This window comes from Pollachius pollachius (assembly GCF_949987615.1).
Source record: "Pollachius pollachius genome assembly, chromosome: 13".
NCBI lineage: Eukaryota > Metazoa > Chordata > Actinopteri > Gadiformes > Gadidae > Pollachius > Pollachius pollachius.
Window position 1 is genome coordinate 9,372,990 of NC_136946.1, and position 25,349 is coordinate 9,398,338.

A 25,349-nucleotide genomic window follows, 5' to 3' on the forward strand; every position below is an offset into this window, starting at 1 on the left:
AATCAAAGATAAATCTACCTCTGCCTCTGTAAACGTCACTTTCACAGCTGGTCGCTGCCAGCTTCTGTGTCTTCCCCCAGTCTCAGGCTTAACCTGAAACAAAGCCGGCGTCAGGGAGAGGAAAGGCTATATAAGGAGTGAAGGAGTTGGCTTCTTCCCCGGCCACGCCTCTTTGGCGTATTTCTTTTTGCACGGCTCGTTGAGCGCCTCCGCGGCGTAAGGTCCGGGTGTGTGCGTGGGCACGGACGCAGGTGCAGCCGCGTCCCGCCTGATTGGAGGGCGTGCTGGGACGGGGCTCAGATCCACCTCAGGGGCCAGGTTGGGGACGCTGCCCAGAACGGTGGGCCCTCCCAGGGCCAGGGCTGCGGGGTTGAGGGCCTCGTTGCTGGTCGGGGGGAGGTCCCCGTACAGACCCCCAGCGGCCCGGGGGGAGAAGGGGCGTGTCCTGTGGCCAAGGGCGTCCTCTGAGCCTGGGGGCTCCACTGGGTCACTCAGCTTTCTCTTCTTTTGAGGCGTGAAGGTGAGCCAAACAAAGAAATACAAACAGAAATATAGTGTTGACTCGAAACCCTTTGGTTGTTTTCACTGTGATGAAGCCACGAAGGTGAGCGGAGCCTTAACATTACCTTGATGGGGACCACAGCCGTCTGTATCATGTTCCGGAAGCGTCCAACACTGGGGTCCACGTCCTCTATGGTAGGGAACAGAGAAGGAGAGAAACTCCCATTACACCCAGTCTTAGCACACACGTGCATAGGAAATGACATTTGAGGTAAAAAGAAAAGCAAACAGCATGAACAATCCAAAATAATGTGTAGAATAGGATACTAGATAGTGAGTGTATGTGTGCGTCCATGCGTATGCATTTGTGCGTGCGCATGTGTATGTTCGTACCTGGGTTAATGACCTCGTCGTCTTCGCTGAAGGAGACACGGGAGCTCCTCCTCCTCCTCTTGGGGCGGGGTACGTCCCGGTTGCCCTCCTCGATGCTCAGCGTGGAGATACGCTTGTTGTGGGCCGTGTTGAACTCTGTCAGATTCTGTTCCCAGGAGAATTAGCAGCATGAGACTAGCGCCGTCGCTCTCAATACCGCCGTCTTGAGAAGTGAGACTAGCGCCGTCACTCTCAATACCACCGTCTTGAGAAGTGAGACTAGCGCCGTCACTCTCAATACCGCCGTCTTGAGAAGTGAGACTAGCGCCGTCACTCTCAATACCCCCGTCTTGAGAAGTGAGACTAGCGCCGTCACTCTCAATACCCCCGTCTTGAGAAGTGAGACTAGCGCCGTCACTCTCAATACCGCACTTTCAATACCGCCGTATTGAGAAGTGAGACTAATGGTGTCACTCTCAATACGGCGGTATTGAGAAGTGACACGGCAGCATGAGACTAGTGGTGTCACTCAATAGCACCGTCTTGAGAAGTGAGACTAGAGGTCTTACTCTCAATTCCGCCATCTTGAGAAGAACAGGAATGATCGTGAAAAATATTTTTAATCTCAATCTCTCATTTAAATAAAACAATGCAAAATCGATTTCATATTTAAATAACTACATCTCTATATCTAGAAACATACCTATATATATGTATTCACCTCTAACTCAGTCTCCTCTTGAGGCAAGCCCAGCAGGCCTTTCAGCACCTCCTCCTGCTGCTGCTGCTCCTCCTCCTCCTCTCCTTCTCCTCCTCCAGCCTTGGCCTCGGTGCCCAGCCCGCTGGCTGGCTGGCTCTTCTCCCTGAGGGTGTATGCGCGCGTGGACGCCCCGAAGGACACGGTGGTGTCGATGGGCACCTGCTGGGGCTTGTGGGGCTCCAGGCGGATCTGACCCAAGAAGGTGCCGTGCGCTGGGGACAAACCGAGCGAGAGAGAGAGAGCTGTGCTAGCATAATACTAGCTGGTTTGTTGGCGTTTGTTGGCGTAGGCTGTATAGGGTTGTATGGGAAGTGGTCAGTGTTCGTGGAGGCACTGGATCGCTACCCTGAAATCTAAAATTGTAAACTATATCAAAATATTTAGTCAGAAAATAATCAAGAGGATTATGGTCTGTATCAATAAAGGTCAACCTGGAGTATGAATATTTAATTTATTTATTTGTGTATATTTTGCATATACATATCACAGGTTCAGTGTGATAGGCATTCAGCATTCTAATGTTGGATTATACCTGATACTGGCTTTCAAACACTGGATTTCTTTAAAGATCCAGCTTGCCAGCCCGAAATAATATATATCTTCTGTCTTATCCTCTAAGGGTTAGAGACAGAACATCTCTTTTATTCACAATGCCAGTAAATGCTCTTAACAACATTAATGTAATGAGGAGGGATTTCAAATCCAACTCTACTGGTAGAGAATAGAAAAACAGTAGTGGTTAGTGGTTACTTAATTCTCGCAAATTGAGATACACCCAAGAGCTGAAATACTGAGCACCTTCAAATTAAGTGTAATCACAAAGTTGTCAGCGCACGGCTTGTGAGAGAAACCAATGTACTGGGTTTTCCTTTTGTCTGTGTAGCTAAATAGGCACTTTCAACAGCCCTGATAGCTGTTGGTTGATTTTATTGGGTTAAAGGCACAGAAGTTGCTTCATGTTTCACTTGTTCCTGCTATTTAAACCTGCTGTGGTGTCAGAGTAAGCCTAAGAGAAAATCAGTTTTACAATGATATAGCTGTTCATAAAAGGTCATTTGCTTCCAATGTCGATTCCAATCGCTCACTCAAAATGAGCAGAAACACAAAATCATCCACTGTCATGGCGCTCCCAGTTAACAATGCAATCGCAGACATTGAACACATTTGGTTTTAGTTGTTCTACACTAATAATCTTATGAAGACCATATTAACCCACTCTGATGCCTACAATTCATAAAAGCAGCCTACCGAGATATAAAATGTTAGCATTAATTAAATAGGCGTCCGATAAATCCCCTCCCCTAAATCACCTACAAGTGTAGATCACTATGCTACAATGCCATACCCAGCTCTGTTTAAAACAATTGCCTTTAAAATACAGGTGGGTTTGTTTTGTGTCTGTCAATTTGCGATTACATATATCATATAATTGCATCTGTCATTGATGTCAATGCCAGATGCTTATATCCTTTAACAACACCAGCCTGTGTGTTGCTCACTTTCCCTGAGGCATCACTATGCTGAGTGCAGTGCAGTATGTATAGTCTGTTTGCCACTAAGAATGTATGAATGAATAAATAAATAGTGTGCCCTTACTGCTGTTGAGGTCTATGAGGAAGACCCTCTTCAGATGGCGGTGGTAGACCAGCGCAGAGTGTACCCGCGAACAGGACTGGTGGTCTGTGGTGAAGTCACACAAGTCCGGGTTCCTCCCGAATAAGTAGAACTTCTTCTCGTCGATAATCAGCTTCTGGGCAGAGGTGCGGAAAACCAGGCCGACACATTGTCAGATATAATTGTTTTTTTCAGTCAATTATTATTTGCAAGTGTATATAAAAAGAACAATGATATAAAGACAATAATGTACTAAAAAGCATGTGAAGTTATGTGGTTAAAACAAGCTCCGATCCCTGTATCCGATTGCACTAATATTGTTGATTAAATTCAGAGTGGAGTGAAATACCAGATAGTCACTAGCATAAAAGTTATTAAAACAAGGGTATCGTAAACTGTCAACACCTAAATCAGCATGTGCTAATGAATCTATTTTTTCTACAATATGCTCCACATTGTGATAGTAGCTGTGTGTGTGTGTGTGTGTGTGTGTGTGTGTGTGTGTGTGTGTGTGTGTGTGTGTGTGTGTGTGTGTGTCACCTCTACCAGCTTGTCTCCTTTCACCACATCCAAGTGGAGGCCAGGAGGAGGCTTTCCCGCCCTGGTGACGTGGATAACAAGCTTGTGTTGGCTTAATTAACAAACACACACAGAACTTGCATCTTATTTAAAAAAGAACTGCAGAGGGAAATTTATGGTGTTTCAATAACTTGTAAGATAACTTACAGTGAAAGGTACAGATGAAGAAAGCAAGTAGTTACACAGCGGCAGGATGTAGGGGTTAAGGTTTCTTGTTTAAGCATGTATACAAACAGTAGAAATGGGGGGAATTCTTCAGCTCAGATGAAGAATAACAGCTCTTTCAGCTCAGACTTGTTCACCATGCCATTAGGCTATCCTGTCCCCAGGCTTTTCCAAGCATTTAATGGTTTAGGATGCATACATTTGTTTTAAGTGCACCACCTTCAGATGCTCCTAAAGTCATAATCTTTGGATAGTGATCTCCGGATTTTTATTGCCCCCTTCCATGGGGCTGCTTTGTCTTGACAGGTTTTAGCAGACATGTTATCTTTTCATTCCAGGATTAACGAGGACGTTTGCTTTGGTAGCTTGCTATATATTGTATTAACGCCAATAATATTAGCATAAATGCTTATCAAGAAGTTAATTTTTCATATATTGCCATCAGTTGAAATGGGGCACCTTCATGTCAATCACATTGCATTATGTCGATCATTTAAATAACCTTAAGATTCCAATTGTTAATACTGAAAAACAATCCACATTTAACATCCAGTGTTTAATGTCATACATGGAAAAAGCAATCTCATATTTTCGCATGGCAGAAAAGACGCAGGGGTCCAAGCAGGACCCTGCGGAGGCATTTGTTCTGACCAGACCAGTCATCTGAGGTATCCATCACTGTTTACATTTTTATATCGCCTCAGCCAGCACGGTAGCGCGTTCACTGTCAACTGATTCCTGGCGTGTTAAATAAAACAATGGCTACGCGGTTATTTAAATCACCTTGGGTTCGCATGCACACTTTAAGCCCTTACCATGTCGGGCATTCAAAAGGAGGTGTGTTCGTGCTTGTGTCTGCTGCCATTTTCGACCGGCCTCGAATACTCTCCCTTGGAATTCTGGGAAAGCGAGGCGGACCAACGGAGACAGCTGCGTGGGGATTGTAGTCCATTCATAAACATGTGACGATTGTGCTTAAATAAAGAACAAACCAGAGTGCTTTGTGAAAAGTTATTCATATACTCGTTGAAGGCTTCTTACAATGTGTCACCAGTCATGACTTTGAGACGACAGAACAAAAAGGCAAACAAACTAAAACAAATGTGCAACTAAAATAGAAGCCTCTACAACTGGTTGACAAATGAAATAAATAAAACATAAATGCCCCAAGTCCTGTCACCACAATGTCATCACATTCAACAGCATTGACAAAGCAAAAAACAAAGCAGGACCAATGGGAAATTGCAGGCATGTCCAACCAGCATTTAGCCACTCTCTATTGACTTGAAATGTTGCTCGTCAATGGTTGTGAAGACGTTGCCTTCTTTCATTAGGAACTCCAGGGATCTCCTGTGTGAAAGAACACAGTTGACATCCAATCACTCGATCACTTCAGCTTTAGTTGGTTTGAAAACCAGACATGTTGTGAGTCAGACTAAAACAAGCTACCTGATTGTTGGGAGACTGAGGTAATCCAGCTTTGTCTTGATGTCATCCAAACTGATACCCTCATGGCAACAGCACTTGCTGACGACGTGCATGACCTTGCATGGGAAATGAGCCAAATTGAATATCAGTTAGAAGCAAGCTAGTAGGCCTATTCTAAAGTTACAAACAAAGTTGGTTTCCTAAACCACTGACCTCACTCTGAATGGTGGACAAACGAGATGATGGGTGGTTATCGTTTACAGGTTTCCAAGGAGAACCGCCAACCTAACTCAAAAAATTAAATAAATGTGTGAGAAGCTGAAGTCGTTATGAGCATTGTACTCCTACTTCTAAAAACGTATCCAAACGAGAGAAGGATACCCTCTCAGAAGGCAGCAAATGGGCTTGAACCACTTCCAACATGTGGGACGTGATCTCATTTAGGTCCTCAAGACAGCGTATGTTGTTAGCGGTCAGTGACCTTCGACCCTAATGATACAGAGAAGGACAACCAGGCAGTTATCCCAGTGTGCCGTATGGCGATCGCATTTACAATGGCTCTGCATTCATAGTACAAACTCTTATTTCCATGTCCATATTCCCCACCTTTACAATCTTTGGAACTACTGCTGGTGTTCTTTTTACTTTTATGTATATTTGTTAGCCATTTTTTTCTCTTAAAATACATTTCGATGCCTATTACGTGGATATTGCTGCCATGTCCAATATTCAGAATCACCCTGTGTTACAGTGTGCATGGGATAAATAAAACACAAGTATCTTATAAACAGAAATGTCCCCACACAACATTAGTGCATTCATCAGAAAAAAACTTTACCTCAGAGCCCCGTAAACTTCCCACAACCTTAACGTAGGTGCCAGGACTTCCTTCGGCACACAACAGCGAAGGATCCGCTAGGTAATGTGTGATGTTTAATAAAGAAAAAATTAGAAAAGTCTGCTTAAGAACAACATGGAAATGGAGTGTGATTTGGGTCCATGGTGTAGGGATGTACGGAGAAATGCTTGAGGGGACAGATATATTTAGCAGCAGAGCTCATCAAAGTCACCGGCCTCTGTGTTCACCCACAGCTTCACATCCACAGGAGGGCCCGTCATGTCATCCACCCTGTACTGGATGTAATCCTCAAAGGGCACACTTCTTCTGACGACGCCCACGATGGAGGCCTGCTCAAATATTAACGTCAGTCAACAGTTGAGAGGTGGAAATTTACAACACAACTATGATGTTCTTCTGGAATTACTACAACGAGGCCCTACCTGGCTGACCTCTCGGCCTCCGATTACGTATGAATCGACCTTTGTGCTTGAGAGCAGCTGGGACACCGTGCACGGCAGGATCTGAAGCGTGGCTCTCTGTGTGTGTGTGTGCATTGTGTGTTAAATCGAAGAAAGGGACTGCATTGGTGTGCATGGTTAAGTTTGGATCTGTGGTTTTAAATCACATGACTATTTAGCGGTTACACAAATAAACAACAAACTGTGATTACACTAGTGGTTATGGTTAAGGAGATGTTGTGAAATGAACGCACCGTTATGCCGGCTCTTTTTGCACCAGCATTATGTTGCGATAATTTGTGGCCTATTGCAAAAGAGTTGAATCAGACTGCATTTTATGTCAGTTTGTTAGCGTCATGCTGTGTCAAGATGAGAATGAGGCATTTCGGCTCCTTTAAAAATAGATAGATAGTATCATACCTTCGTGATCCCACATGACAGTTGGGAAGGGTTTGACTTGCAAGTATCTTCTATTTTAACTACAGGACAAGACCTCTTCCAGGGCCAGTGCTAGATGGTGTAATAGACCATTATCACAGAGGCGTCATCATGGGACAAACACAGGTGTCACTCATAACACTAATTATGGGTCTGCATGTACCGGGATACAGGTACTAGACTAAACAAGGGATGATGACACACGTTGACCATTGCTGGTGCTTTAACACAAACAAATGAAACACCTGCCCAAAGTTAGTAGCATTCACCTGTGTTGCCCTGCTATGACAGCGCAGAGTGCTCCATGGTGAATATGTGTGGTCTCTTCACTAGTCTACCATACCCTGGTTCATAAAAATAGAAGCCCATTAGTGTTATGAGCAACACCTGTGTTTTTCCTATGCTTTCCTAGAGTCCATTTTATGCTGCCAGTGTCTTTTCAGGCTCGAGGTGCATTCAATATAATTAACTGCCAATCTGTTTCCACCAAATAAGGCGTTTTAATGGTAACTCGTGCATCAAATTTAATGAAAACACTAATCAAAGTTATGCATTCGGTTCCAGAACAAAAAATCAGTTCTACAGACATTTAAGATAAATTTCATTTAATCTGTTAAAAATAATTTGACAATGGCAAGAGCAAAAATTGTTGGTACAAAAGTGAGAGACCAGTCCTGGCTGTAAATTCCTGTGCATTTCTGATTAAGGTTCAATATTTAGCAAATGGTTGCTGCACTTCGGACCTGAAACAGTGTTGTATCTTTAGACCAAAGGTGATGGCCCCAAGACAACCAGGAAGCTTTTTTTACCACCGATCTGTACACACAAAGTCACACACGTTAAACCAGTGGAAAATGTATAATTAATCTCAACACCCCAGAATTATTCATTGCAAATATACCACACTTTTTTTTGCCATAAATAAATGGAAGCCGCAGAGTTTGAGAGTACAAAAACAAACTCATCACAGCAAATTACATTTCAACAAAACAAGGCTCTTGAAAACAGAGCACACATCCACAATCCAATGTACATCAACCATGTTTATTCACTGTAGATCATGTACAGTATTTACATAAAAGAAAAAAAGGGGGGGAGGGGGGTGCCAAGCAGTTGTTTATCTAGTTTGAGACAAGGGAAAGCAACCGGCTCTTGCCTTAAGTACCCAGTCCATCAAAATATGTCTGAACACTGGCCTTGGAGCCTTGGAACATAAAGAGTCTAGTCTGGAGGACAGAGCACATTCCTCCAGCACAGCGAAACTGTCTAGCGCAGTGACTCAGGTGAGCTTGTGTTTAATTAATGATGCCCTCTGTATGCACTTAAGTACGCCCTGGGGTATAGAACGACGACACATACACCACACCAGGGGCCGCGTCAGTGCTAGGGCACGTCCCCCAGCACCTGTATCGTGAGCGAGCAAATTGATGAGCGAGTTGAACAATAATGAGGCAGTGGCAAATGGCAATGCATGAGACTGCATATTTAAGGCCAGACTTAATATTGAAAGATTTGATCTATATCTGGGGGGGTTATGGAAGACAATACACCCTTAACAGCGCATTATGAAATCATGACCTCAAAGGAAATAAATTAATAAAGAAAGAGTGATCCCTCTTCCAACACCCACAATTTAATAGGCTTAGCATGACTGTCGGAAGCACGGTGAATGGGATTAGGGGTGAGATCCTGGGGTCGAGGGGAACGGCGCACGTTGACAGTGTGGAGTTTTGGACACAATGGTTTACAATGGCAAAAAAAACTACCATGCAGAGGCTTGCGGAGCGGAGTGTGTATGAGTGTTCATTCCTGGTGGTAAACAACCGTTGATTGCAGTTATTCCATCTCGCCCAACGCAGTCAAAATACCCCAAGAGACAGAGGGGAGTGAAAAAAGAAAATAACAATTTAAACCAAAAGAACAAAAAGTGCATTCAGATTTACTAAAGCTCCCCCACATCTAACATATACTTAGAAAATCACAGGCATTTGAATTCAACTTCCCTTCCAAATCTCCAAGTCACATCTCGTAGATTGACACAAATCAAGCACAGTCGTCAGTTAAGTATATGGACATCGAAACCTGTTCATCTTTTTTTTTATTTACAGACTTTCATTGATCTGGATGTCAGGCCGGTCATTAGAGGTTCTGGTGAACTTGCTCATGTCGTTTCCTCCTCATAGTGTCCCAAGTTACCAAAACACCTAATCTTCTACCGTCTTTCCGCGATACGAATCTGGTGGGACATGGTTGTTGGTAGAAGGAAGTGAACTGGCATCTACCGGCTGAGCGCTGCTTGCTAACAGGGCCCCACCCAACACCCAGCCCCACTTACAACAGCAGCCAACATCAGACCAACTGCCATCACAGGGGGAAAGAACAGCCTATCTGAAAGCACCAAAGTTTACCCATAGGTGTAATCAAAAATGTTTGTCTACAAATCCTGCAAATTGTTAACCTGAGCATTTCGTTCACGGACTTCACAAGTGTAGTGTGACTAATTGGTGCGGCATATTGTACACAGCCTATATTTTGTGTAGAAATATAAAGGAGTAGTCAGATGCTGGTGGTAATATGCCACATTGAAATCGCTTGCCAACCAGGGTGCAGGGGTAAAAAAAGAACTGGTTCCACCGAAGATACAGATTCCATTGAGCACACCAAATGTTGAAGCATGGAAGCGTGTGTGTGTTTACATTGAAGTTCACAGGGTACGGCCTCGTTTTGCATTACATATCACAATTCAGCACCATGTGTGTGGATGTGTAGGATTTGAAAGAAACAGAAGTTGTCTGTTTGAAAAGGTTATTGCTGGTATAGAGATGGCTAGGTTTAGGTAAGGGTTGTGGATGTGGATAGGATCTGTTATAAAGCAGTGCAGGTGGGTATTTAGTTAGGGGTGTGTGTGTGCGCGTGTGTGTATGTGTCCCCTTCCCTTGTCAACTGATTGCACTGTTAGGACGAACCACTCTAGGAAGGAATCACTTAGCAGTGCTGGCGGATAGATCCCGTCCTCATTCATTATGTTAGCTTAGAGAGAACCTTCCAATTAGAATAGATTACAATAAAACCCGATTGCTGAAGGGATGTCCCCAAGACGTGGGGAGTGTGCTTCGCCTCGAGTCTACGCCGTGTCCGGGTCCGGGTCTTGTCCGCCCGGGTCACGTGTCCCAGTCCAGCTCCCGGCAGGCGATGCGCACCAGCCGCAGCTCCAGCTCCATGGCGTCGGGCCGCTCCTGGGGGTTGGCCGACAGCATGTCCCTGATCAGCTGCTTCATGTGGCTGTTCATGCTCTTCTTCCGGGCGGGGATCAGCAGCTCCATCTTGGGGTTCTCCAGCAGCGCCTCGCCAAGCGGCACGATCTCGGTGCCCTGCTGCACGTAGCTGCCCAGCAGCTCCTTCTGGGTCTCCACGTCCACGAAGGTGATGCGCTCCACCATGGCCCAGATGATCACGCCCAGCGCAAAGATGTCCGCCTTGGCCGTGTAGTGGCCCTCCCACACCTCGGGCGCCATGTAGAAGTCCGTGCCGCACGCCGTCGACAGGAACGACTTGTTGACGCTGGCCGGCTCCTCGGGGTTCACCCCGGAGGAGGAGCACACCTTGCTCAGGCCGAAGTCCGCCACCTTCAGGGTGGGCTCGGGGCAGCCGGCGGCCGTGCGGCCCTGCGAGATGAGGATGTTGTCGGGCTTGAGGTCCCGGTGGATGATCTGGTTGCGGTGCAGGAAGGCCAGCGCGCTGCCCAGCTGCAGCATGAAGCTGGTGTTGGTCTTGCGGCTGGGCTTGCGGGACAGCAGGTAGGAGTTCATGTCGCCGCCGTCGCAGAAGTCCATGACGAACCACAGGTAGTAGGCGCAGCACGGGTCAAACATGATCTCCCCCTTGAGGGAGGTCTCCACCAGCTAGAGGAGGGGGGGGGGGGGGGGAATGGCAGCACAAGGACGCAGGTAAAAGCGTCAGGAAGACGATTGGGGTATCTGGGGAAAACATCACATGCTTGAATTCTGAGTCGTTGTTGAGATCAAAGAGGAATCTATAGCGATGCCGTCGAGAATTATTAGCGACACTGCCTGAAGCACATTTCCCTAAAGAAGCATTTAAGAGGAACAAAAAACAGATACACATCACAAGCTTAATTGATAACAAGTTAGTATTCAGTCGGCATAGAGCTGGCATTCATGATTATTGATGCCTCTCGCTGTGTGCGTCTGTGTGTGTGTTTGTTCTAGATTTGAACGTGAAAGCCAATCTGAGGCCGTCTCCCTCAGCGTTTGTTTTTTACATCAAAGCCTTGCGAGATGCTTCTCATCTTTAAATCATCTACCAACAGCTCTTTCCTTTGACAGCAAGAGCACAAAATCATCCCCAAAGAAGCTGTATTGTGGCACAGATGACACTGAAAAAAATATCATTACCAAAAGGACCTTCACTAAAGGGCTGATCTTTAATGAAAGTGTGCACTAATTGTGTTTACCCAAACGTGTTGGATCTATCCCACTGTACAAAACTAAAGGGATCAACATATTTCAGCAATGTGCAAATCCAAATTAAACCTCTGCAATCAGCAAAAGTGTCACAAATCGTTCCAACATACCAATGACCTTGGGCATGCTTTAACTCCATTTACCCCACCGTCGCTCCGGTCAGATGATTGTCCCCATTATCATCTTTTTTTGTAAATGTGCACTGGAACATTTCGGGGGCTTCACAACAGCAGGAGAACAAAAGGCTTCTGGGAAAGACTCCAACGTCAACACGGCAAAAAGCTTAATGAGGGGGGGACGGACAAAAGGCCCTGCGCTGCCGGGAAGCCCCCCCCCCCACACACACACACACACACACACACACACACACACACACACACCACCAGCACCCCACCCCCAGAGCACTGGCAGGTACACTGCAGGCACTGGGCTGAAAGCAAGAACTGGACTACAGACACGGCCTCCATCACATCCACCACCAAGGAGGGCATGGCTTCAGGAGATCACGGCCGGCCCAAAACAGAACTCCATTCAATGCATCCCTAAAGACCTGTTAAAACAACGGCCATGCTTTCAAAACAATCCCCTTGAATTGATCTAGACCGCTAACGATGGCTACAACGATAACATGGGGGAAGCTAATGGTAATAGGTATTGTAGAGATTAGAACTAATCCCTATGCAAAGCCTCATAACACCACCTTGATCAGAGTCCACAAGTCCACTCCGTCGACAAACACCCTCGCAACGGTGCAACAACGCTAGAGCCACCGCTCCGTCCCGACTCAATTCCCAAGCCAAAGCTCACCTCCAGGTAGAGCGGGGAGCTGGAGCCGTGGCTCATCCTCTGGGCCTGCTGGTCCCGCTGCAGCACGCACTCCTCCAGGTGGATGACGTTGGGGTGCTGGCTCTGGATGCTGCTCAGCGCCCAGAACTCGCGCAGTGCCAGCTCCACGTTCTCCGGCGAGTGGCAGCGGATCTTCTTGACGGCCACGCGGGCCCCCGTGCTCTTCACCGCCGCCTCGTACACCACGCCGTAGCTGCCGCGCCCCACCTCCTGAATCAGCTCGTACTTCGGCTGGCTGCTTACCATCCTCTTCCTCACTGTGGCGGGGGGATGGGTGTGGGGGGGGGGGGGGGGGAGATAACATGGGTTACATGCAGAGAACCAAGGATCAAAGCGACCCACGTCTATATGATATTAACCCCCAACCAAATAATGTATGTACAATAACTTTTTCTAAACTAAAATACATTTGGCACAGGGAGTTACACGTTAAAGTTAATTGGTGGTCTATTGGACTGAATTTCCTTGACAATTTGGGCTTGCACGGAATACCCAGTATTATCAAGACACTTTAATACATAACATGTATTAATAAGAAAACGGCTACTATAGATTTTGATTACAATCTTATATGGACAAGAAAAGGAAGGAAATGTAAGGAAAAGTAATGGCCACACTATTGTGATAGAAAGCAAGCTAAATTAAGCCTGATGGATGTAACAACCCACAGCGAACAGTACAGTTTCGATGTTGGACCAACTATCAAATCCACACACGTGGCTAACTATTCATTGAACTTGGGCACACCCATCCAGCTGAGGAGAGCTCCCTGCACAGTCGGCGGTCACCTTCCAGCGACCTCGAGTTCCCTCGTTCATCAGTGCAATGATGACACCGAGCTCTGCCTTCACTGTATTTACTTTTTGAAGAAGTAACTGCATTGCTACATTGTAACATCATTGATTTAGGGACATTGCTTGGTTTCAAAAGGGCCGTTCACTTTTAGAGGCTGCTGAGAGAAGTTTCAGAGGAGCCCTTTAGTGTTAACCCGTTACGTCACGACACCAGAAGTTTAAAACATCAACATGAATGTAACAGTTTAATCTGCAAAACATTGGCTACAGTTGAACTCCATATTTCCCAGCCATCATTATTTAGCACTACAAAACAAACAATGCGTGTATAGTATTGCGAGACAGCATTGCTAGACACAACTGGCAGCAAGCCCGTCTCACTTTCACTTTCAAAATGATCCTCAATAGTTTGACCGCTGACTAGATGGTAATTTAATTCATATTTGATTACCTGCGATAACTAATCGATTACATCGAGCTTGCCAAAACAAACGCGGAAGCAAAAGCAAGTGTTCGCGTTGTGATAGCTCCCTGGCTCCTCCAACAGACAGAGCCACTCATAGCTGATTGGCTAACAGGCTAACAGCTCCTTGGCCTCGCTAACGTCAGCTCGCTTTAATTTCAAGGAGGTAGCTAGCTAATGAAGACACGCGCTAACAAAGAGTGCCAGTCGAACCAAGACCATCAACAGCGATAACCAGGTCCATCGACACGTTTCATAACCCAAACAAGCAGGTCACCGGTGGACTGTATTAGTGTTCACAGGAGGCATGGCAGAGATCATATGCGGCAGACCATTTATTGTCCTCTGGACACGATGTGTGTGTGTGTGTGTGTGTGTGTGTGTGTGTGTGTGTGTGTGTGTGTGTGTGTGTGTGTGTGTGTGTGTGTGTGTGTGTGTGTGTGTGTGTGTGTGTCATCCACACGTTCGCGTTCAGCCAGAGACCCACACCTGCGCACCAAGTCGCGAATCCGCAAAACCCCGAGAAAAGACAACGCTTCTAGGAAGGAGCGACCTAAGGTCACATGGTAGAAGTTTTGTCCTCGACTCACCTTTCGGTCTTCGCTCAAGGATTCATTTGTTGTCAGTCTCACTTTCTCTGGCAGCCATTACCACCACCACCACATACTGTCCGCTCTCGCGCAGCCACACAGTAGGCTGCCTGCCCTGTGCCGCGAAACTGCTGGGAGAGCGGCTCCGGCACGCGCACGTATGGGTTATTCCCCTGGCAAGAACGGTGAAATGCTGCCCCCTGTCTGTCATATTAAGCTTCAACAACACTTACTTACTAAATAGTCGACACTTGAGTGTTGAAGATACTTAAAAAATGTTTTGGGTAAGGTTGCGAGATCAGATTGAGCAAGGTAAACATGTTTATTCTCTTAAATAAGTCTTTATTTCCCATTGCATTGAATCACACATGATTTCATAGCTGGAAACAATGCAGAGAACTAAAACAAAGATTACATTTAGCTACAGAACAATGGCATGCTGTTGGCTGTACATCAGTCATATGCAGTGTCTTTACACACACTTATGGGAGTATTGGAACTGAGAGGTTTTCACATCCATTAGTATACCACGGTTACCCTCCCGCCACCTATCCTTACCCATCTCCCTTTCTCTCACACATACATATACACATACACAGCACATGCATTTACGAGTACACATACACAACATCTACTAACACATGCATGAACACTCAGGCGTGCGTGCACACACACACACATACACACAAAAAAAAAAAGGGTGTGTCCTCTCTGCTAAATATAGATATGGTCTTTTGTACGCACCCCATACCCTGAAAACATCCCAAAGGCATAGTTGTGAACTTTACCTATGGAATTCAACAAAAATATATATTATTGAGTTCTACATTTAAAATACAAGTATAAAGACAGAAAATACAATATTGTTTCATTGTGAGGTAGAAAACATTGCATTGTGAAAAAGAAATATAAAATGTTAAATATAAATAGTAGAGATACACAACAGAAAGCAACAAAATTACACAACAAAACAAAATGGTTTTGGACATCTGCTCATTTAAAAAGTATGCCAATCTTAACCAGTATTCAGATACAAATTGAGGTAGACTTGTATAGCTTTTCTGACAAGATAATTCCTGCCGTGGTCACACAATAAAATACACGTTATGCTAAAATAGGCCACAGGGAGCAATGCCATAGTAAAAAACAATGAGTGAACTCACAAAGAGATAGATCCTCAAATGTCATCAGTGTTAATGCTTCTCTAGCTTGGATTTAAAATATTCTAAATATCCCTTCGCCAGACTTACTTTGCATTAGCTTTTGGAGTGTGTGGGAGAACTCAAATATGACGACAGCAAACTATGCAGACGCACTTTCCCATTAAACTTTTGCTCTTCAATATTAGATGATACATTCTGCAAGCAGAAGTCTGGCTTCCCAAGACTAAAAGGTCTTTAAAGAAAGCATTGTTCCCCGATCTAGATGGCCCCTATACTAATCATATACTACACATACTACCTGAAACTTATCCTATGCTATCCGAATATTCTATATTCTATGATTACCATGCTGACTCATAACAGGATATTCATATCATGATAAATATGCTGGATATTTACAGTGGAAAATTAAATCAACAATATAAATATTGTGTTCATTTTAGTCAAGTTCACCTTGGACTCGATAAAGACCAAAGTTGTCCGACATCTATTAATTAAAAATGTTAAATAATAAAACAAAAATCTAAGAGCAGGACTGTCTTCTGTGGTAAAGAAAATGTCCTGGATTTCAGTCTATCAAACATGACAACACAATGGTTTATCGTTGCAGTTCCACATTGTCTAACAGACAATAATGTGAAGTTAGTGCATTACTCATTTGGCAATTAGAAATCACTGGCCTTCCAGCACGATAAGACGATGTCTGCATAACTTAATAAAAACGGCACGAGAACTGAATAATGTAGATGATTCTCCCAGAATTCAAGATAAGAAATGTCAAACAAAACAAAAGGGAGTGGAAAGCAATGCCTTTTGACAAACACTCTGAAGACTATTGCATTATGTTGCCCTCAGCCCCAGAAGGGGGGGATGATGAAATCATGTTGCAAAAATTATTATAGATTTGGGTGCATTACTTCTGTGAGCGTAGCAGATCGTTTTTTGCATTCAAATAATACAGCTATGGTGATTGAGGTATTTGTTGGAACACATTTTGGATATGGCACCAATCCATGTAAGATTGCAGTACTTAATCCAGAATGTACAACGTTGGACCGACAGAGAGTTTGACATTGACTGGGTGATGCCAAACAGAAGAATGATCTTCAAAATAAATAGCAAATATATAAAAAGATAAAAGATATCTACAATCATGAATATAGAACAGCTTCTCCAGCACAGTGCGAGATCAAAATATGAACACAAAAGTCATTCATTCATTATGCATTATGAAAAAAGACCTTCCTGAGAGGTTGAATAGAACCCTGCGGTATTAACTGTGGGTTTCAAGTCAAGTAAGAAACAAACAGCTAACACGGTCTGGAGAACAAAGGCTAGTTTTTATGATCTCTGCACTCAGGTTCCCACAATTACAGCTAGCAATGGAGAGGTCCATTGCGGTCTCAAATCACTGTAACTTTTCTTTGTGTAGACATGTTTTTTTTTGGTAAGATTGCTCTTTTTCAACACTAAAAAAGACAACACTGACCCCACGTGAGAGTCGATGGCCATGGGCCTTTTGGCAACAGTGGTGGCAACATTCACAGTTTCACATTCACTTGGCCGCAGAGTCCAAGAAGATCACATCATTTAAAACATAATCAAAGAATTACCTGCAGGGACACAGACAATGTTCGGTCTACATTCATGGATTTGATTGTATTTAAAAATTTGTTTCTGTTTTTTGAGTGGAGCTATTGTTACAGAATGATCATTCATTAGTTTTAGCTCACTGTTAAATGTTTCTCTTCCACTAGCTGTGGGGTTGTACTACTGTCTGCCATAGTAGTACACAATCATATGTTCAACCATATGTTCATGCATTATGCATGAATCTCAAAATCATCTTGCTCAGTGACTCAAACTCTAGATCCCTGATAAGAGTGCCTGAGCTTTGTTCTTCCACTAAAGTGTCAAACCATAGTCATAGGAACATCCCATGTTAAGGATTGTTTCGTTACATAGCAAAGACACGTATCTAAGGCAGATGAACAGCTGATAGCTAAAACTACAAATACATAATTTTGCGCTTGTTTTGTTTTTAAGCATTTTTTTTCTTTTCTTTTTTTATGATCGATATGTCTTTTGGCAATTAAAAGGCTCAGCTACTGAGCAACAAACTATTTATCACACTGCTCAATAAATACAACCTGAGGTAGTCAGCTCCACAGGCAGCATTCCTGTGTGTTCCTGTGTGTGTGGTGCGGTGTGAGTGTGTGTGTGCGTGCGCGTGCATACGTGTGTGAGTGATTTAATCTTGTCTTCCCCCTGACCAGTCCCCTGCCGGGGTCCTCAGTCGTAGCCCTCCGTGTCGGGCTCCTGTCCCGGTGGTTCCTCCTGGGCTGGTGCTCCACTCTGAGGGGCTCCCGCTCCCTGAGGGCCGGCCAGAGCCGGCTGGGCTCTGAGCGGACAGCTGGCCACCATGTGAGCGAAGCTCTGACAGAAATGGCACTTTTTGGGCTGCGGCGGCAGCTGGCATTCTTTGGCGTGGTGGTCCGGTTCTCCACAGTTGTAGCATCTAGATCAATGAACAGAAGAACACCAGAACCACGCGCTGAGTGACTGAGATAGATAGATCAAGAGGTAAAACACACAAACACACACAATATTATGAAATATAATATTTGCTGTGGCTTTCTACAACCAATATTTTTTTTATAAACCAGTGTAGTCTCTTACTCCCAGCAGAGGGCAACAAACTCTTGTAAAGGGGGAATGATAAACATGTTTTTGCATGGAGACACAGAGATGTGAACTGTAGGGGTTTTGATACATGGCTTGACGAATGGCTGCTTTTAACATTAAAACTGTATTATCATTACCCAATCAAGTCACACCCTATGCCATCTTATGTAAGTCTCTGTTCAATGTAAATTGCCTGTCTATCATTGACAACAGATCAAATAATTAAATAGAGGCCTATCCTATAATTTCTAAACTATGGTGTTTATCTTTAAAACTGTCAAAAGTGCTGGACCAAAGGAGGATGCCTGAATCCGGCTCCAGATCCTATGACAATAGAAATAGAAATGCATGATCATGCTAGGATACAAGCGTTGTCTAATTCTCGCCCCACATCCAGCCACTCTAAACCTCATTTTCCTGTTTGGAACAACTTGCTAACATAACTTTTATGAATGTGGACACCAGATCGCTTACGCCAACACTGCTTTAACCATAAAATCAATACTTTATTCCCGTGATTGACTGAGCTCTACCTCAGCAGCTGCTCGCGCTTATTGATCCCGTGCTTCTGATCGATAGCGTGATAAGAATAGTGCGTGTGCAAACTCTGCTGGCTAAATTCAATAAGAGCCGATTAAGGTGACACACATGTCCAACTGGTACGGCGATCTTTGTTGGCACGTTCAGGGGAATATCATGGGTTGATACGATGAGGATATGATAAAGTGATGTTGCATAGCAAACCATATAGAGATTTGATAGATTTGTGCGATGATACTATCTATCTGACTATCTTATTGTCATGTCCACTCCATTGGGCGCTTGGTGATTCAGCTAGCACAGTAACAGGAAGTGGGGTTGTGTAGTTTATTGTGTCCGCTCCTCGAACATTTATGATGGTAAAGGTTTTATGATGTTATAGGTTTTTAGTTGTACACATTCCAGTGTTAAAAACACATCTGAAGCTGTGTTGACTTAAAGTTTTTGCATGCAGCTCAGTTCTGTTCATGAACGCAAATGTTGTAATATAATTTAGGGCTTTCTGTCACCTCAACATACCTCATGTGAGTAATGAAAGCATTCCATTCTGTGCAATGAGCACCATATATTCACACAGGGTCTATAGGGGACCCCCCCCCCCCCCCCCCCAGCGGCACATGGGCTTTGTAAACACATGGTAACCTAACACTCTTCAGCAGAGGTCTGCCTCGGTGACCTCAGAAAACCTGCCTGGCCATATATGGGTTTCACCTCCACAAAAATCTGGATCATCTCAAGGTGGTCCTCGACTTCCTTCCTTCCCTCTCATTTTTCATTTGTTTTACCACATGCCTCACAACCCACAACCCCCAATTCACCCCCATAACCATCAACACCACAACCCCCACCACGACCACCACCAACACCAGCACCGTCACTACCATCTACACAACATACCCCCAACACCAACACTACCACCACCACCACCACCACCCCCACCACAACCAACAGCACCACCAGCAGCACCTCCACAACGAACACCACCACCACCACAACCACCAGAACCTCCGCAACCAACACCACCACCACCACCAGCAGCACCTCCACAACCAACACCACCACCACCACCACCACCACCACCACCACCACCACAACAAGCCCCTCCACAGCCAACCCCCACCACCCCCACCCTCTCCCCTCCCCCAGGGAGGGACGGGGTATCGACCAAGGTTTAGGTGGCCGGGAGGCGTGTAAGAGGGAGCTCTTTGTTTCAATACCTTGCCGACCTTTGAACCCTGACCCCTCGGTCTCTCGCTACTGACCCTCGCCCTTGCCAGCCCACCCCTCCCATCCCGTCAACTCCTACCTCCACCCCCTGCTCCAAAACCCCACCAACCATCTCCTTTCCACGCCACATCCCATTGTTGCCAAGGCAATGGTCACCTCTAACCCCTCTCAGCTCACCTACATCTGTTATCAATTAAAGGGGAGGGATCCTTTCCTCCGTGGAAGAAGAACATTTCTCTTCGGCAAACATTTTCTTTAAACATTGTCTATGTATGAAGGGCAAAATCAAGCAGTTATCTATGATTGGAAGCTGTTTAATAGGATATATTATAGTCAATTTCTGAAGAACAGAGCTATTGTCGATCAACTGCCTGAATTGATTTTTAAAGAAAATAAATCTTAAAATAAACTTCAGTGACATCTGCAACGGAGCTATTTTTTTCAAGGATTAACGGTGATTAGATATGTTGCCATAATCGCTTTATTATATCTGGTGGTTTTGAATGGTTGTAACATCAAGCTTTTCATTATCTATATTGCTAGTTTATCCTGAAGTGAGAGCTGCAGCCACAAAAAATGCTTGCTTTTTTATCCAATAAACAGAAAACAAAAAGTTTTCTATCAAAACGTCATTGTTAAATTGACCGATTCCTGTCTCCATCCTACATTCTGCAAAATGATAATCTTGAACGTGGTTAAACATGACCCTTGATCTTCTACCTATACTGATCTTCTTCCAATTTACTTCAATACAAAGCAAAGTAATGTGGGAGCTCAAGAAAGATTCAAAATAAGATCATCTCAGGTGTGTGTTGGAGAATCATTTGCCATGCCAAGCTTAGTGTCAAAGCAACAGAAGGTACTTAGGTTTTCCTGGGCTGTGCGGCTGTGTAGGGATTTGAGTTAGTAGAGTGCATGCATTTTTTAACTCTCAACATGTGAGAAAAACATGTGTAACACATCTTACTACTACAAACTATAATGGTGCAGATGTTATTTCAGAGCCCTGCATGATCAGGCACCTGCCTACATTAAAGAGTGCCTACACCCACATAATTCAAGTAGGAATTGGATTCCTCTAATCAGGGTTTGCTTGTTGTTCCCTGCTCCGGGCTTAAGACAAAGAAGACCCTGCTTTAGAGGTTGAAGTTGCTAAACTGTGGAACTCCGTCCCCTTGGAATTTAGCTCTGTATACACTGTGGACACTTTCAAAAAGCAGCTATGCACCCCTCTGTTTAGACTTCCTTTATTTTGCTTATCATTTCTCTCAGTTTCTTATCTTTGGCTCTGTTTTGCATATACATGTTGGGAAGCACTTTGAATTGCTCTTTGAGTTTTGTGAAGAGAAGTTCTGCATGATGAAACGTGGATGTGAATGCAAAGCAGTGGGTGGATAGAGGTTTATCAGACTGACCGGTCCCCTCTGGGTCGTCGTTTCTGGGCCCCCTTGGGTCTCCGGTCGCTGCCTAGGCAGGGGGCCCCGTTTGGGCCGCTGACCTGGAGAGACTCCAGGCCTTTGGAGGACTTCTTGAAGCTGAACTCCACGGCCTCTCCCTCCTTCAGACTGCGGAAGCCCTCCATGTGTAGTTTGCTCTGTGGGTATTGAAAATGAACACAAACGTTTTTTCAAGCCATTAGCGAGTGTGAGTGTGTGTGTCTGTGTACCTCTTTTGTAGTTTGGCTTCCAACAACAAATTCAACAATTTCCATAGCGATCTTTTTTTGAAGTGCTATACTTAGTGATATAGGACTTGTACAAATGTTGTATGAAATGATAAAAGTACTGTTGTGTTCACGTTCTTGCATACCTTAGAAGCTTAGAAAGAAGCTGCTGTTTGTTAAACTTCTGTGCACAAAAGCTTCATATCTGTCGAAGTGACAAAAGCCACAAAGACATACTGCTTGAATGGAGAGTGACGGCACTCAGAAGAATTTCCAAAGGTGGGGTTGCCACGCAGAAAACATCTAGGCACACACTTTCTCCTCTCTCCCAGGGAATACATGCGGCTCTTGTAAAGTCCACTCCCATTGACAGCCCTGTTAAAACATCAATGCTTCCTTTACACCCCTTCCCCTTTGGGGCCAACGTGTGTGTATGTGTGGGGCCAACGTGTGTGTGTGTGTGTGTGTGTGTGTGTGTGTGTGTGTCCCTATCCCCTCCCCCCAACAGCATTCCAAACCTCCCCCCCTGCCCTTGCCATCCCCTTCCCCTTCTCCCTTCCCTTTTCTCTCAGTAGCAAAGCGATGGATTCTCCTCCTAAACGAGTCCATCTGGTCAAGCGACTTGCAACTGACCAGTGTACTGGGGGTGGCTGGGTAATGCACAGGGAGGTGTGCATTCCTCGGGGAGTTGCCCCTGTGAAGCCAAACACCAGGTCACTACAACGCCTTATCCCTCTGAGGTTCACTTCGATCATATTCCCCACACTATTGTAGTAAAAAGCTAAACAGCAGTCTCTTATCTCTGTCTCTCTCCACCGCTCTCTTTATTTGTCTGTCTCAGTATTTAAACTGGTTTTCGATTTGAACGTTTCGTTAATTGGAAAACTATTTTTTGTTTAATACGGATGGGACCGACCTCCCTCTCCTACCCTGAGGTTAGAGGCTGAGGGGCGCTTGATTCATGGCCATCTTTACACTTGCTGTATTTATGCCAAGGGAAGGTCACCCGTTTTTATCCTATACATATCCAGTTTACCAAAATGCAATTCCTGTTCTTTTACTTCCTATGAGCTGTGTGTGTGTCAGTCAACAGTCCCAGGAGCCTCAACAATGTTGTAGGTGGAGATGTAGTCGATTAAGAGAATCCATATCCAATCTCTGGACGGAACTAAACAAGACACCTTCGTTGTTTCATCCCGGGCCCCCCTGTCCCCGAAAAACACCACTCCATCGTAATTCCAGCCCTCTCTCTCGCTCTCCAAAATAAGCTTACTCAAAGCACCTTGCTTTAGGCATGAGATGAGGATAGCTAGGATCAGGGTTATCACTTGATAGGCCTTCGTCACAGAGGTGTCGCGCGGCGTGAATGGCAACAGAAGTTGCTCATTAAGTTAATGACGGGTCTGGAGGCTAGCCAGTGCCCGTAATCAACCTCATGAGATACACCTGGGATCCCCCTACCATTACACCTCTGTGTTAAAGCCGTGTATTACCTCTGTAGAGCATGTGAGAGCAGGGGAGGGATATCGACACAAACACTCAAAGACAAACCGAGCCTAACTTTGTAAGTCACAGGGAGGTAAAAATAAAAAGAGGATGTTTCAGTGACAGAGCTCTTTTCAAAGTGCAGAGAAACCCGAACCCTTCACGGCATCCCCACAGCGATCCAGAGGGCCTTGTGTTGGGTGGGCCTGCGTCCACCCAGCCAGGTTGGGTTTAATGGCTTTATAACAGGAAGCAGCAGTGGTGGGAGACGGACAGGAATGAGCCCTCTTATCTCCCTGCTTTGCATAAACCCCCCACCCCCCGCTCCCTTTAATGGGAAAACTCCTGAGACCAACCCCAGGTCCAAAGTCTTCCATCTCGGAAGAAGGCTCAAGCCAATAGCCCCACCCCCCCCCCTCTCTATATCTCTAAGGCATGTGGGGAACTGTGGGTGGTTGGGGGAGGTCAGCACCCATCACACAAAGCCCCAGCCCCTGGCTTACTGGAAAAGGTGTGCTAATCCTCAGGTAATGTTTGACGTGACAACTTGCGGCGAGCCGCCATTCGACGGCTCACATTACGCCCTCCAAAACGTTTGTTTTCTTCAGCTTGCCTTAACAGGGGCACCCATATTAGGGCGGGGGTCTCTACTTCCTGTTGTGTTGTAGTTGGACGTTGAATTTGGAAGGTATCTGTTTTTATATATATATATATATATATATATATATATATATAGAGAGAGAGAGAGAGAAAGAGAGAGAAGCACAAAGGAGCTCTTCCATTGTCCTTATATGGCTTTCCCCTTGGCCACTCCTTTGTGCCAGGCAGTCACGGCTATTTCCACAAACCCTTTATGGTCCAAGGTGAAAGGTAGAGATAAATCATTAGGTATATCTTGACCTAAACACATCCTTTCCATGCCTCATGGTGACATTAAATATGAATTATTAGCTTTGCTGGTAAGGTTCCACAGTGTGATTTGATTTCACTGGAGTTAAACGGCTTCCTCAATTCGATTAGTTGTTTAGAGCAGATCAGAAGAGAGAGATTTGTTGTAATTTCAGAGGTAAATCCAAATTGTTAATGGAATTATTTTACAATATACCAAAGATTGTAGACAGATCTCAGAACCTAAGACTGAGGCCTTTTACGTCGAGGCCTACCTGGTGAACAAAAACATCAACAGGCTCGTCCAGGGGCGTCCCATCTCTGGTAGTCATTGACAGGAACCCGAACCCCATGCGCACGTTGAACCACTTGCACGCACCGCTGCCGTGCGAGACCTGCAGCGCGCCCTCCTCGGACCCCGACGCGTCCTCCTCTTCTGTTTGTGCACGGCCTCCTGTACGACAAAATAAACAACAACGGTTTAATCCAAAAACCTTCCCGCGGTAATTGACGCGATTCGCAGTGACGTGTGTATCAGAGGAGTGGGCGTGTCAGAGGCCTAGCTGAACGTATGGCGCCTCATTGCCTGGGTAAAGTGCTGAATCCAACGTGTTTTGGCGTTTTTTATTTTTTTATTTAATAGATTAGGTTGTTGGCTTTCTTTTCAATTAAATATATACATTATTAACAAAGTCTAGATGAGTAACAAACGAAAAACAATCAAACGTCAAATTCGATTCTGATGACAGGATCGATTTTTTTTTTCAATATAGGCGAAATTATATGAATAGTTTAGGGATAGGCCTATTTTAGGTGTAATATTAAAGGCCCATATTCTGCTGTGGAACGGATCATTATGATTTGGGTAATAACCCTTTGACCTGTTCTTTATGTTGATTTTGTTGTTATTGTTATTAATTGTATTATTTTAATTAGGCTTTAATTAGGCTAAGACGAATACTAACCTTCTAATCGTTTGGTATATAATTGAACAAACGACAATACAACAACAACACAATTATACAAAGGCCTTATTCAATAATAATACTTAGTTATATGGTCAAACACGATTCTATTTGTAAGGCTCATTATCTCCGATTTTAAAAATGTAGCTTTATATGTCGTATTATATTATCTCACTTTAAAACGGAACTGACAAACAGACCAGACATTTAAGTGCATCCTTGATCAACAATAATAAAGTCAAGGTGAAGCAGTAACCCAAAAAGGAATAAATCATCACATTGAGTTACATCACTCTCTCCATGTGTTTTACTACTAGGTTTTGGTTTCCAGGTCCTTTTCCACGGGGGTTTTTCTGGGCTCCCTGTGAAGAGAGGCCTGGAAGCAAAACCCATTCCTCAC

General features: G+C 44.7%; 4 protein-coding genes across 4 annotated transcripts in view; all 4 read right to left on the reverse strand.

Moving 5' to 3' along the window:
* Nucleotides 1-126: 126 nt before the first annotated feature.
* Nucleotides 127-5,010, reverse strand: LOC307084646 (nuclear inhibitor of protein phosphatase 1-like; the record flags this gene model as incomplete). Its single annotated transcript, XM_079749112.1, is given in 8 exon segments — nt 127-504; nt 627-691; nt 895-1,039; nt 1,595-1,845; nt 3,230-3,383; nt 3,788-3,848; nt 4,807-4,916; nt 4,918-5,010. Coding segments are annotated over 8 exon segments (1,257 nt in total).
* Nucleotides 5,011-5,256: 246 nt separating this feature from the next.
* Nucleotides 5,257-7,154, reverse strand: LOC307084859 (replication protein A 32 kDa subunit-like; the record flags this gene model as incomplete). The annotated part of the gene is made up of 9 exons (XM_079749363.1): nt 5,257-5,341; nt 5,441-5,535; nt 5,633-5,704; nt 5,801-5,908; nt 6,258-6,334; nt 6,490-6,607; nt 6,701-6,796; nt 6,973-7,022; nt 7,139-7,154. 9 exons carry the CDS (start codon nt 7,152-7,154, stop codon nt 5,257-5,259), a joined length of 717 nt encoding a protein of 238 aa, XP_079605489.1.
* A 603-nt stretch (nt 7,155-7,757) lies between these two features.
* pdik1l (PDLIM1 interacting kinase 1 like) lies at nt 7,758-14,467 on the reverse strand. Its single transcript, XM_079750141.1, has 3 exons — nt 14,334-14,467; nt 12,448-12,743; nt 7,758-11,058 (listed from the first exon to the last, which is right to left on the reverse strand). Exons 2-3 carry the CDS (start codon nt 12,730-12,732, stop codon nt 10,318-10,320), a joined length of 1,026 nt encoding a protein of 341 aa, XP_079606267.1. The 5' UTR covers nt 12,733-12,743; nt 14,334-14,467; the 3' UTR covers nt 7,758-10,317.
* A 3,321-nt stretch (nt 14,468-17,788) lies between these two features.
* LOC307084860 (protein lin-28 homolog A-like) overlaps nt 17,789-25,349 on the reverse strand; it is a gene marked incomplete at both ends in the record, with an annotated part of 8,077 nt that continues 516 nt past the window's right edge. The window contains 3 exons of the mRNA XM_079749364.1: nt 17,789-18,014; nt 21,364-21,542; nt 24,260-24,438. Coding sequence (XP_079605490.1) covers nt 17,789-18,014; nt 21,364-21,542; nt 24,260-24,438 — 584 coding nt within the window. The remainder of the gene's footprint in view (nt 18,015-21,363; nt 21,543-24,259; nt 24,439-25,349) is intronic.

Excerpts from the sequence above, each read along its gene's own strand:
- pdik1l (XM_079750141.1), bottom strand. The coding sequence starts at position 12,732 with ATGGTAAGCAGCCAGCCGAAGTACGAGCTGATTCAGGAGGTGGGGCGC. Across the intron at positions 11,059-12,447 it reads GCTCCCCGCTCTACCTGGAG|CTGGTGGAGACCTCCCTCAA; the intron begins GTGAGCTTTGGC and ends CCCCTCCTCTAG.